Raw genomic sequence first — 13,949 nt, forward strand, 5'->3', positions numbered from 1 at the left:
ATGTTTCTAAGAACTCACTAATTCCACAGAGCTTTCTTCCTTCTCTTTGGGGGTCTCTTTTGCTCCTAGACAGCTGCATCTGCCTGGACCTCCTTGAGATGTTATTCTGCTCACTAATATCATGAAGAATGTTCTTATGTAACACTTGTATTTTCCCAGAGGAGTCTTAAAGAAAAAGATTGCCCTCTGGCCTTTCATCTCCTTCAACAAGGAAAATAACTTACTCTTCTAATTAGCATACTTTTCTGGTAAGAAGACAAAATAAAATAAAATAAATAAGTAAAATAAATAAAATAAAATAAAGTAAAAATAATAAAATAAAATAAAATAAAGTTGCTTTGTAAGAGTGGATTTATTGATGTAAGAGCAAAAATATTTCCAGACAGATAGCTGCAGTGCTAACAATAAAAAATATTATGTAAATATTGTATCTTCTTTTGTTTTTAATAAAAAAAACCTTTGATACAAAGTAATTGACATCGCTTTTAAACTGACAACATGTTCAAAGTATAATTCCTTGGCAGGTTTCTTTCAAGTAATGGTTCCATTTAAGTTTGATGTATTCAGATATGTTCTGTTTGATTCATAAAAATCCAGCATAGCTGAAATCTACTTGAATAGCAATATGTATACTTTGTAAGGCTTTAGTTGCATTTGAGAAATCATAGCCTTCTTTCAACAATAGGTTATGAGGTTCTTTGATCTGGTCAAAAATCAGTCCAATCATTTGGACAGTTTTTCAATATTACTTGTAATTTTACTATGGGATGGGGATGAATAATTTTTTTGCCATATTTTTATCAAAAACAAATGGATGGTCAATGGCTCTCAGAGTCAGAACTAGAAAAGGTAGGGCAGAAACACAACAATTTAATTTTGTTTTCCTTCCTAAGGCTAGGAGGGCCACTTGAGGTCCTATGACTTCAAATTGTGGGGTCCTTGGTGCTCTTTGAACTTGGTGGTTTTCTTGTAGGCATTTTTTAGCACTGATGATATTACCTAGTTTGGTAATAAAATGTCTGCAAGAAAACTACCAAGCTCAGAAAGCACCCAAAACCCCACAGTCCATCCCTGAGCTACAAATATTCTCTTCTATTGGTGCCTCAAATTGTACCATTGTGTTCTTATGTGTTTCATTGAAGTAAAACACAGAATGCTTATTGTAAAGCTTTAAAGCAGCTGTTTAATTGCAGCAAGTCAGAGATTGGGGTGATGGCTCTTCCTATATAACTGCAATCCTTCTTTGCAATGCAAGATTGAAATGACATGGAAATAAATCTCCTACTTTCTGCACTAATTTTCATGTAATTAATATGGTCTCCACCTGGCAGTCATTATACATGCACTGTTCTTATGTTGTACACAAAGATAAATCTGAATAAACAGTGCTGATTCCTGTTAATTTATCTAAGTGTCATTCAACGCGCATTATAAAAATCTGATGCTGATTATTCATCATAAGAGTAGGTTTAAATAATACTCTACTTTGCTTAATTCTGGCAACAACATTCGTATAGAAAACATGGGCAAAAAGTTGGGGGAAGGGAGAAAACAAACAAGAAATGTACTATCAACAGTCAATAAACATATAAATGAAAAGGGCATAACAAAAATCAAGGAAACCATCAGGGTTTAAATTATAATTTAGTACAGTATCTGTTTCAAATGATGATTCCCTTTATGTAAATATTTGTCTTATTTATGTAAGGGAGAGTATCAGCCCACAGCTGCATTTTTGTTTCCTGTTCAGCTTCTATTGTAAACCAAATTGATGCACTATACTGATATGCATGTTGATGTTTTGTGAATGCCATGATGAAGAATACAGAGGAGCAAATGAGATATGGCTTATATTTTAAGTGCTTGATTGATTTCTTTGATGATCACTGTCCAAGGGTCAATTTCTATATGATTTATATGTTTCTGGCAATTGAGATTTCAAATTCAAGCTGTATTGAATCTTCACATATCTGTTGTATTCCTGTCTGATTCCACTCCCTACACCAAACCTGGATAATTTCCAGGGTCAAAACGAGGCTGAAAATATAGATGATAGAGAACAGTACATGGATATCTAGTATCTTTGATTTGCATACCTCTTTCTACCTTAATTGTTGCTCCATTTTTTTGGCTTAGGGTTGGTCAACTCTCTGTTTGAAGATTATTATTCTGTTATATACCAGTAGTATGGCTTTAAGTCAAAGGCTTAAATATAATAAATATTTAGACCTAGATGGGTTTTGGCTTCTATATGGTGAATATCAACAAAATAGAAAGCAGCAAGAACAGATGAATGTGGCCATAAATGTCTTCCTAGAGACTGGTCAGAGCTTTTTTAGATATAGCTTTTAAGAACAAAATTAATCAGAGATTTAGCATGCTACAAACAGGACACCAGCCTAAAGCATTATCTGTCTCTACAAGAATACTATTGGGTTCTACACAGGGCTCATAAACATTCTTAGAAAATAAAATAGAGGATGACTGCTTTGTTTGGAAACATATTTATCTATTTTTTTTTTTAAAAAAAACCTAAATGTAGGGAGTGTCTTAGCATGACTAAATTAGAGAGAAGAAGCATTCCCATTTATGTGTATTTGTGTGTTTGTGTAGATGAACAAATTGTCCTGTAGCAGCCATTTTAAGGAAACTCACAACATGCACTCTAAACTTTAGACATGGCCTCCTGCTTAAAAATATTGAAAAATGCATATCTGCCTTCCTAAAATAGGGTTAAAGAACTTATTGACCTGGTCTTTCAGATGCTAAACTACAACCCTTTCAGCCATGAGCAATATTTAAAAGTACAGATAGGTGTAGAGCAGGGGTGTCAAACTGCTGGCCCGTGGGCCGGTTTCATCATACCAGAGCTGCGCCCACCCCATTGCCGGCAATGGCAAAAATGCTCTGATACGTCGCGTGACGTCACGTGACGTCGCGAGTTTGATATGCCTGGTATAGAGAGTTGAATGTTTTCTCTTCATTCTCATAAAAATCTGGCAGCCAAAATCTGAGTTTTCTAGGAAAACCACCATACTGTCAGAAATGAACATGATGTAACAGTTAATGGCACATCATTCTAAATCCCTTTTTCTGCCAGCATCGTATAGGCAGAAATAACCTTGATCAGTCCTTAAGACAGTAACCAACTTCTAGTTGAATTGCATTTGTTTATATTTAGGGATGCAGTGGTATCTGCCATTAACTCAAATTATGCATTGGAAAATAAACAGTCCAAAATTAGAGTTGATTCCCATCACCCCTGGGTATTGTCAAGTAAAATAAAACAAAATACCTCTTTCTCTTCCTCTTTTTTGCCTTGGCTCTTGCTATAATTGATTGGTGTATCCCAACCTTCTTTTTCATTCAAAGCTTGGTAGAAAGTGGCATTGACCAGAATGCTGCCTGATTTGAGGGGAGAGGAGGAAGGAGTGGGGACACTTGCACTGAAGGAACTTAGAGAACCAATATTTTCTTGACTTCGGTTCTTTTTCATGCTCAAATCCAAAGTGCCATTTTCATCTACTTCTATTTCAGTTCCCTGAAACATAAGAGAGAAATGTTTAAAGCGCTGTTTGCAGAGGCACCCTAAGACATGTGGAGCTTTTAAGGGATAAGTGAAAATGCCTCTTATTATTTAAATATGTCTAAATCTAAAACCAGCTTTACAGTTTACACCCATTAATATTTAATTCTTAGGCAGACTTAAGTGATACTTCAATAATGCTCTTTCTGTGTTTGAATACTTACAATATATATTGCAAGCAGAATTGGAAAAGGGGCTTCCTAAATGTAAACTGTATATACTAAATCAGAGGATATGTTTAAAATTTAAATCTTGCTCCTTTTATATGCAAATAATTATGATCCGTTTTGGATCAAAGCATAAATTCATTGCTTATCAATCTTATTTTTTTATTCCTTCCTTCCCCCATACACTACAGATAGTACATTTGCATTAGAGGAGGGTAAAGAAATGCAAAAACATTTGTCCTTTACATAGGAGCTACAATCTCACTTGATCTAAAGTGCACTCTGAATTATAAGATCATGTTAAAGGATTATCGTAATAAATGTGGGTGGTACTCCTCTTTTAAATATAATATCTCATTGGACATTATAAAGAACAAAATCAGATATAAATTATTCTTGTTGATCTGTAGCTTGCCTTATGGCCAAATTATTTGTATTTTTCCATATGATACCTTATGCATGTTTGCTATCTACAAAAGTATCTTAACTGAACTATTGAAAGGTTTTGACCTACAAAGATTCAATTAGGATTTTTAACCTGATGCTTTCCCAGATGTGTGAGCTAAATGCTACAATTTCCTTTAGGCCCTATTGACCAAGAATTTGGGGGAGTTAAAATATAATACATCTCCAGGTTTGAGACAACCCTATACGCCAAACCAGTTAGGATTGCTGTCCCTTGCATTTATCTAAGCATCCTTTGGTACAGAGGAAGAATAGGGAATTTCAATTTACTCTCTAATTCAGGGATACTCAACCTATAGCAAATGAACTCTATCATTCCTGTATCTTTTTTGTGGGCAAGGTAGTCCCAGGAACTACACAACCAAAATTTAGGAGCAATGCAATTGCCACCATATTTTTAAATAGATTTTTGGCACTAAGCACTAAACTAGGTTTTAATAAATTAATACAACAAGAAGAACATAACAATCAGCATCTGGAGAACAACTATTAATTCTATGACAAAACAAAATTAATACAATACAAATTAAAATACAAATCGTAAAGTTGTAGAGTTGAGAAAGGTGATTCCAGGAGAGAGATAACTTTTGTTTAAAGATGGATGAATGAGATATGGAACAGTGCTTTTGCTTTATATATTCCCTTTATAAAATATTGCAAAACTGAAAATGTTTAGGTTACTATGGTATTCAGAAATTGTTAAATCCACTCAGAGAGCTGTATTATTACACTCACTTTCTGGATCCAAAACTTATTCAGAAAAAACAAAATTCAACTCTCCCATAATCTAGTATTGGAAACATAAAATATATACCACAACAGCTATATTTTCAGGAAAGTTAGACAGAAAGTTTATAAGAAAGTTGTAAGAAGTTTCCACTTTCATAAGAATCTTTGCAAAGGTTTTTGAGCTACAATGCCTTAGGTTGTTATGTTTTAAGGAAATTTGGTAGCATTTAAATTCTGAATCATAATATCACGACATTTACAGTAAAATGGGATTTCAGGGAAGAGTATTCCTAGCAAATTTTACACCGGTAGGTTGAAGGTGTTTGGGGACAAGTTTAAGGCACTTAAATTAAAGGGAAGGGATGATGGAAAGAAATGATGATGATGTCCTTCACAAATATGTTATGTTGAGAGTAGAGGAATGTATAAAAAATTCCCTCAATAATCTTTTCAATAAAATATCAAATAGACATCTAAATCAGCTCATGAAATATCACCATGCAACAGGAAATAACAAATAAAGCAAATGACAAAATAAACATCTCCTTCCAAGATGTTTGCAACCCTTCAAACAGGCTATAGTGGTGGTCTGATCTCAAGAGGAAGCGCTGTCATTCAGTGTAATTTTTTTTTCTCCCTCCCAGTACAACCTGGATGTAAATTTGGAGCAACAAATTGGCCAAATGCACTGTGGGAATGTTTTAATTGGGACCAAGCAGGCTAGAGGGATACATTCTATCTCATGTACTTCACAACTTATCCCAAATTATCTCAATAAACCTTGACATTCAGCTCTTGACAGAATCCAATGCTAAACTGTTTTACTGAGTTATCCTGAATTTCTTCTAGGTAGTAGGAAAGTATAGGAAGTGAGGAAAAAAATACAGGGCATATACTGGTCCAGTATCTGGTTTTTTTTCTTCATATAAATGAAGCTTCATTGGTTAGATAACCTAGACTTTGATATCTAATATAGATCTTTTTAACATTCATATTTTGTTATGGTTTTTTTTAATCTAGCTGAAATGTTAATATATATTGCAAGTCCACGTATGATATGCCATACTTTAAATAAATAAATATGTGAAACTACTTCTCAAGTATGATTAACTGGCCGCTTGGTCGTTATCTTCCTTAACCTGTGAACCACATGTTGCCAAATCAGATCAGCTACTGCTTTAGTGACTAGAATGTTCTTGAATTATTTTTATAAAAAGTTTTATTATAAATCCTGACTGATAAATGTATCTGCTGTATGATTAGTTGCTCCACCATAAATGCTTGGACACGAATTCAGTATGTTGGTTACTGAGAAAAAGACAAAGACAACCAAACAGAATAAATCCTGAAAAAAGTTATAAAAGAATAAACAATTTTGATAAGCTGCTAAAATAACAATCCTTTTAGAGTATGTTGCTCATATAATGTTAGAAAATTATCCAGAAAATGTAAAGTTTTCATGATACTTGCATAAGGTTTTTGAAATATCAGTTTTCTTGCTTTCCTTGGAAAAAGCTGAAAACAATTGGGCCAATTACTTTTCTGTGTACAAATGAGAAACTCTTCTATGATAACAGTCACGTTTTAATCCCTCATTTTAAGAGAGATATACTTCATTATATTTATGGGAAGTAAATATACTTATAATATGTTCATGGTAAGATGCTTTCACTATATCTTTCTGTCCCTTTTTAGTAAATAATTTAATCTCCTGTGATAGTTTTAAACCCTGAATTTGCCAGTACAGCTTATCCCGGATAATAACTTAGTAACCACATCTTATGCCATCTGTATAAAATCAAATACAGTTTTATATCAGCATTAATAACTCTTACTTACAAAAATCCAAGATATTAACTGTATCATTGCCAGATGAACTTTCCAGGGCCTGACTGCATTGCCATAATTACCCTTGTGTTTTTTTGGCTTCATAGTTGATATATAAGTGCAGCCATGAAAGAGAGCTACAAAGTAATCAAGTTTAATAACCACTGTAAAGTAAAATACTAAATATTGTAGTTGCAAACATTTTTCATAATAAAAAATCTTGGGTTAAGTCTGCCTGACCAACATTCACATAAAATGCCAGACCTCTGTGACAGATGGCTTAGGAGAAGATGCCATGTGATAGGACTGCAGTAGTTTTATAGTGAAAAAAAAATCCATAAATAGTGCAGATTTTCTGTCACTAAATAAAATACCAGCTATAGGGAAGGCAGAGACAACAGCAAATAAATTCCATAAAACAGTCAAAGTCTTCTCAAATTAAAACACAAATCCAAATATGTTAGGAAACACATCTGACGATTGGGAACCAAGCCGTATTTAACTGAATCAAAACGGCCTGGTTGGAAGATAATTCATACCCAGAGATGTGAACATTCTTGATATTTTTTTCTTTTTCTTTTTAACATTTATCATTTTATTGTTTGTGTTTTTATCATTATTGTTGAGTTGTGTGCCAAAAGATGGGTGGCCTTATAAATCTTTCAAGTAAATAAAATTAATACAGCAGCTAGGGTTCTGATGTGCAAACATTGGTGAACACAAATTTAATTATGATCAGAAAGTTGTGCATTTGCAAAAAAAAAAAAAAAGGACAGTTGGCATATAAGTGAGCTCATAATTGAACACAGTGATCAAATGGAGAAATGGGTCTTGGGTTTGTAGAAAAATGGACCCCATTTTACCTCTTGACTATTTATAATATGATACTTTTCTTCTAACATTTTCTACAGTCATAGCAAATGCCAAAGGAATTCACCTTTCTGTTTCAGGAATTAATCTTTTGATCATATTGTCAAAACATTTTAAACATAAATTACTACAAGAGGATGGACACTTATTCAAAGAATAAGAAAGTCTGGTTTTATAGTAGTTTTTATTTTCATCTTGCCAAAATATGCAAGATGCGCTTAAATAGCTCTGGAAGATAAACTCTGGAAAAAAATCCTCAATCAATAAATTGGTTGCATAGAAAATCAACATCTCAGGGAAATGGCTAGTCAAAGGTATTTCTCTGTCATGTTAGGATTTGATAGGCAGAATGGTTGACAGAACAGGTGACTGTTCTAGGTATTGGCTGCATTCACATAACATACTTCACCTTGTTTAACATATTACTTTACAATATAAATCATTGATAATAGACGGTATTAAGAAACAAACATGGAAATTGATCCAGGACAAATCACTGTTATCTTTTGGAATGATTTGGGATTGATAAGATGTCATGGTAAATTTTTTACATGTTGATTACAATAACAGTTTGTTAACAGAAGGTTTTGAAACCTTAATCTTGCCTTTTTTATTACTATTCTTCTTGTTAACTATTATGTCATTAATATAGTATATAGATGAGAGGTTAATAACTTGCAAATAGATTTATTAGTTTAAAGATTTGGGGGTGTTTTTCAAGGGGTGGGAAACTAATATTGTTGTAACATATTAATCAGTATTCAACTAGGGGGATAATATGTGCACATGTGTTAGTGTTTTTCCTTTTTTAATGCACTTTTTAAATGTCTGTTTTGTATTTTGTTCTTAGTTTTTTAAAATTTTTGAAGTTTTGTATTTGTATTTTGTATTTTAACTTTTTTGGGAATAAAATAAAAATAGAATTGAAAAAAATACTATAATCTATATCAAACTTGCAATTTTAAAATTTGTGGATTTCAGTTCCCAGAATTCCCCAACCAGCATTCTGGGTCACAAACAAAGAAACAAGAAAAAACTTCTGCCCAAGATTAACACTAACTAAACTACTTAGTAAATTGTGCAAATGTGTCAGCTAGCTTTACCTGTTCAGGTTAAGAATATTACCTGATTGTTATTCTGAAGTCATATAGTCCTAAAACAACCGAACCCCAACATGTTTGGAATAAGGAAGATTTACTGCGGCAGTGGTTACCAAGTTTAAGACAAATCAGTTATGACTGGTTTACAATCCCCATCATCCTTCAATATTAGACATGGTATGATGGGAATTATAGAGAATAATATCTGGGGATCCCAATACTAATGCATCTGATAATCTAAAAGATCATGAATATTCTTAAACCTACTCAATCCTATAATCTCAGTGTGAAACACAAATCTCATGGCACACATAAGAATTATGCTAAACTAAGTCAAGGACTTGCCTAGTCTGGTATCCTATTTCCACGGTAAGCTTCTAATGTTTCAACAAAATTTACAAGAGGAATCAAGCAGAACCAATTTCTTGCTTCTGTACTATCAGCAATTGCATTTCATCAGCAATATTTTTGTTTCCTTCCATCAGAAATAAAGCACCAGAGGTATAATGCAATGAATATGGAAGTTCTTCTTGGGTCATAATAATTTCTAGTCATTGAGTTACATGCTGTCTACCTCTTTTAAAACAATATGTGCCAATGGTCATATCACATTTCAGACTATTATTGCAGGAAACTATTTTTCCCCAGTATAAACTCCTACAAAAATGTGTCTTGTAACACCACATTTAAAATATGTCTAATCCAAGAATTCATTATTCTATTTGTGTGTCATGTTTCACAATATGGGGACTAAAAAGCATTCTGGTGATGGTATCATGTAGTGTGATTTTCTTGCTCAAACTGAGTCTATGATCTGCTGTTTCTTCTGTTTCTTTGCTTAATCTGCACTTTGAATCATCTGATGATTTTTTCAGTTCTGGCCTTGATTGCATTAGTTCAAATAGTTTGCTCTTGAGCAGTCAAAATTAAGCATTCAGTTGCTTTTTTTAATGTTCTGGTTGTAAGCCATTGCCAGGTTTTATCTTTATCCACTTTCCCTTTCATCTTTTGTAGAAATTGACCATGTGATGTTTCTCCTTGCTGGTATTTCATTCTTGTTTTTTATTACATTATTTCAATGTTCATGCTTTGTTTCCTGTACATTTAGTAAGTTCCAATTTTTAACTTGCATTAGACAGGCTTAAGATACAGGAGGACCTGGACAGACTTGAACACTGGGCGCTATCTAACAAAATGAAATTCAATGGTGAAAAAAGTAAGTTTCTACATTTAGGCAAGAAAAACCAAATGTCCAGGTATAGTATAAGGGGTACCTTGCTCAACTGTGAGCGGGATCTCGGAGTCCTAGTGGACAATCACTTAGATATGAGCCAGCAGTGTGCTGCAGCTGCCAAAAAAGCCAACACAGTGCTGGGCTGCATTAACAGAGTGATAGAATCAAGATCAAGGTAAGTGTTAATACCACTTTACAATGCCTTAGTAAGGCCACACTTGGAATACTGCATCTAGTTTTGGTCACCACGATATAAAAAAGATGCTGAGACTCTAGAAAGAGTACAGAAAAAAGCAACAAAGATGATTAGGGGACTGGAGGCTAAAACATATAAGGAACGGTTGTTGGAATTGGGTATGTCTAGTTTAACGAAGAGAAGGACGAGGGGGGACATGGTAGCAGTGTTCCAATATCTCAGGGGCTGCCACAAAGAAGAGGGAGTCAAGCTATTCTCCAAGGCGCCTGAAGGCAGGACAAGAAGCAATGGATGGAAACTGATCAAGGAGAGAAGCAACTTAGAACTAAGGAGAAATTTCCTGACAGTTAGAACAATTAACCAATGGAACAACCTGCCTCCAGAAGCAGTGAATGCTCCAACACTGGAAGTTTTTAAGAATAGACTGGACAGCCATTTGTCTGAAATGGTGTAGAGTTCCTGCCTGAGCAGGGGGTTGGACTCGATGACCTCCAAGGTCCCTTCCAACTTTATTATTATTATTATTATTATTATTATTATTATTATTATTATTATTATTATTATTATTATTATTATTATTATTATTATTATTATTATTATTATTATTATTATTATTATTATCTTTTATATAATCAGCCAATGCAGGTTTTTCTTCTTTGACAGTTTGTTTGACTTGAAATAAGCCTCTGCCTTCATTTCTGCAGGATGGGTATAATTTATTAATATCATTACAGGAATGTTATACATAGTGAATAATCATCAATTTCTTGTTTTTCAGTCCAAACTGTCCAAATGAGTTTCTGGGCAGTTAATAATTTCAGCAATGTATCATATCACAGGTATGGCCCAGGAATTCCTGGTTTTGATGGTGTTTCGACTGTTCAATTTTGTTTTTAGCCATTTCTTCACTTTTTTGATGTATTCTTTATTAATCACATTTTAACTTGTCCACGCTTGATGTTATCCAATTGTAAAATGCCCAGATACTTGTAAGCTTCATCTTGGTGGTTTGACCATTCAGCATTTAAATTCCATTATTGTTCACCATTTCACCCGGATTTATCGCTACTTTAGCACATTTCTCTAGGCCAAATTCTATTGCTATATCTGTGCTAAAAATTCTTACAATATTTATCAATGACTGAATTTTGATTTCTGATTTTCTGTAAAGCTTCAGATCATTCATATAAAATAAATGCAAATAAACAAATAAATAAAGCAAATATGGGGTCACTTTGGTCCAGTGGTTAAGGCACCAGGCTGGAAACCAGGAGTCTGTGAGTTCTACCCCATCTTAGCCACAAAAGTCAGCTGGATGACCTTGGACCAGGCACTCTCTCTCTGTGCAACTCACTTCACAAGGCTGGTATTGTGGGACAAGTAGAAGGAGGAAGTTATGTTGGATATGTTTGCCGCCTTGAGTTATTTGTAAAAATAATAAAACTCAGGATACAAATTAAAAAATACTGTAAACAAAATGTGAAATTTTATTAGCATTTTTTGCTGTTTGATAGCCAAGATCTGTTTATTTCAAAATCACTGCAATCAGAATCATAGCAATGACAAAAATAAATGTAATAATAAGTCACCCTGGAAGATGCCTCTTCTATATTGTTATTAATGTGGTTTTTTTCCATAGCATATGGTGGAAGATATATATATATACATAAGGTAAATAGTTATTCAAGTGTATGATTTTATAAACGAAAACAGTCAGTTTTGTATAGTGGTTAAAGAAACCAGGCTAGAAAGCAGAAGACTGGGAGTTCTAGTTCTGCCTCAGGCTAGTTAGATGACCTTGGTCAGTCACTCTCTATCAGCCCTAGGAAGGAGGCAATTGCTATTAGTATATTGTCAAGAAAATTGAAGGGATCAGTCCCGGTAGTTGCTAGGAGTCAACAATAAGTCAAAGATTCTCCCTCTCCCTCCCCCCCCTCTCTCTCTCTCCCTCTCCCTCCCTCCCTCTCTTTCTTATACAAAATTATATGAAAGGAAAACAAATTTATACCTTGAAAAAATATAAAGTAGCTTAACCAGTAAATCATGATGGCTTTCAAATTAATTCACATATTCTGTATGCTATCATGTCTCTCCTGAGATAGGTATAGGCATTCATGAAAAGAATTTGGATTCAATTCTTTGCATCTACTTTTTAAAAGTTCAGAATATTTTATGAATTTGTTTGCCACCAATTGATGAGTGGGAATGTTGGCTTGATTTGTCTGGATAGAAAACTGCTTCCAAAATTGTTATTTAAACTATTTAAAATATAAGAAATAAGTATTGCAAAGGATCGGAACCTATAGAACAGATACCACCCCAAAGAAGTCCTGCCATTGGATGAAATAAAATATGAGGAAAAGAAATTAAAAATAGGAGACAATTTTAACCAAGTAAATTTACTCAAAATTCATTGAGTGGACCTGTAAATGCCTAACAACTCATGCTATTCCATTTAATTAAAAAATCTGTGGATTAAAAAAACATCAATAAGCACTATATATTAAAATAAATTATTCTGCTTAGCATTTATACTGCGGTGTAATAGCTTTAAATGTATCAACTGCAATAGTATTCCTTACTTGTACTTAAATATATCCTTAATACTACAATCCAGATTCCTGGGTTCTGTTTTGTTATCTATTCACCAGGAATAATTGAGAGACATCAGATACGCTTGTCTGCTAAATATTTCATGCTGTTTATTTTCCTGTTGTGTTTTCTTTCAAGATAGAGTACACATATGCCATTCTGTCTAAACCTGTGGGGGGAACACCCAAACATTAAATAGATTTCTTGGCAAAACACCATAAAAAGATAAAGATAGAATATACTGCATGTGTTCCTTCTTTGAATGGCAATTACATAAGGTATGAGATCAAATCAGAGAAAACTGTAGGAAGAAGTGATATCACAACAGGCATATTTCACAAGAATTTAAATAGAAGGAAAGTTAAGAGTGTCACCATTTTCTAAATCATTTTCAAAACACTCTCTAATACAAACTAAATAATCAGTTTCCTTAAATCTGGATAAATACAGCTGATTCAAGCTCATATTCTACTGTGGTGCCTATAATATAAAATATTTATACTGAATCATTTGTAGTTATTTAAATGTATTGGGACCATTAAAATCAATGCTAGAAAAGTGCCCTATCTTTTGTACTTAGTGAGTGGAAGTATCTTATTTTTGAGAACAATCTGGTTTAATTTATTTCGTTATTCAAACTGATCCAGAGAATTCATAACTATGCATTTAAATATGTTGCATTTCATTGATATTACTACTGTGTGTTGATTTTTTCCTTGCTTCATTTCATAGCGAAAACTAAGTTATGGAGATCTGTGTTTTTAAATAAATATGCAATTTGATTATAGATCACTTCTATTCTTTCTTAACATGTAAATACAAAAAAAAAATCCCTTAAAATATCTGTTATAAAAACAAATTAAAGATCTCAGTTCAGCTTTAGAATGTTTTATTTTATTGTTTTGATAGGTTAATCAAAACATATATTTTTTCATTGAAAGATGATTTATTATATAAGCCTCATAAAATTTATTATTATTATTATTTTTTATTATTTTAATTTCTATACCGCCCTTCTCCCGCAGGACTCAGGGCGGTGCACAGCATATTAAAACAGATATACATATCAATAAAAATAAAAACCCCTCTAAAACCAAATTAAAACCAAATATTCGAAGCTGTGTTCCAATTAAAATTATACTTAAAATCGTCCCTAAATAAAATCCTCCTTAGGTCAGGCCCG

The 13,949-nt window shown here is 33.2% G+C and overlaps 1 protein-coding gene across 1 annotated transcript in view; it reads right to left on the bottom strand.

Moving 5' to 3' along the window:
• ST18 (ST18 C2H2C-type zinc finger transcription factor) overlaps positions 1-13,949 on the bottom strand; it is a 64,367-nt gene that overhangs the window by 23,369 nt on the left and 27,049 nt on the right. The window contains 1 exon segment of the mRNA XM_015822701.2: positions 3,296-3,541. Within this exon segment, the coding sequence (XP_015678187.1) occupies positions 3,296-3,541 (246 nt within the window).

The sequence above is a fragment of the Protobothrops mucrosquamatus genome, unplaced genomic scaffold (genome assembly GCF_001527695.2).
Source record: "Protobothrops mucrosquamatus isolate PMUCROS unplaced genomic scaffold, P.Mucros_1.0 scaffold1651, whole genome shotgun sequence".
Classification (NCBI taxonomy): domain Eukaryota; kingdom Metazoa; phylum Chordata; class Lepidosauria; order Squamata; family Viperidae; genus Protobothrops; species Protobothrops mucrosquamatus.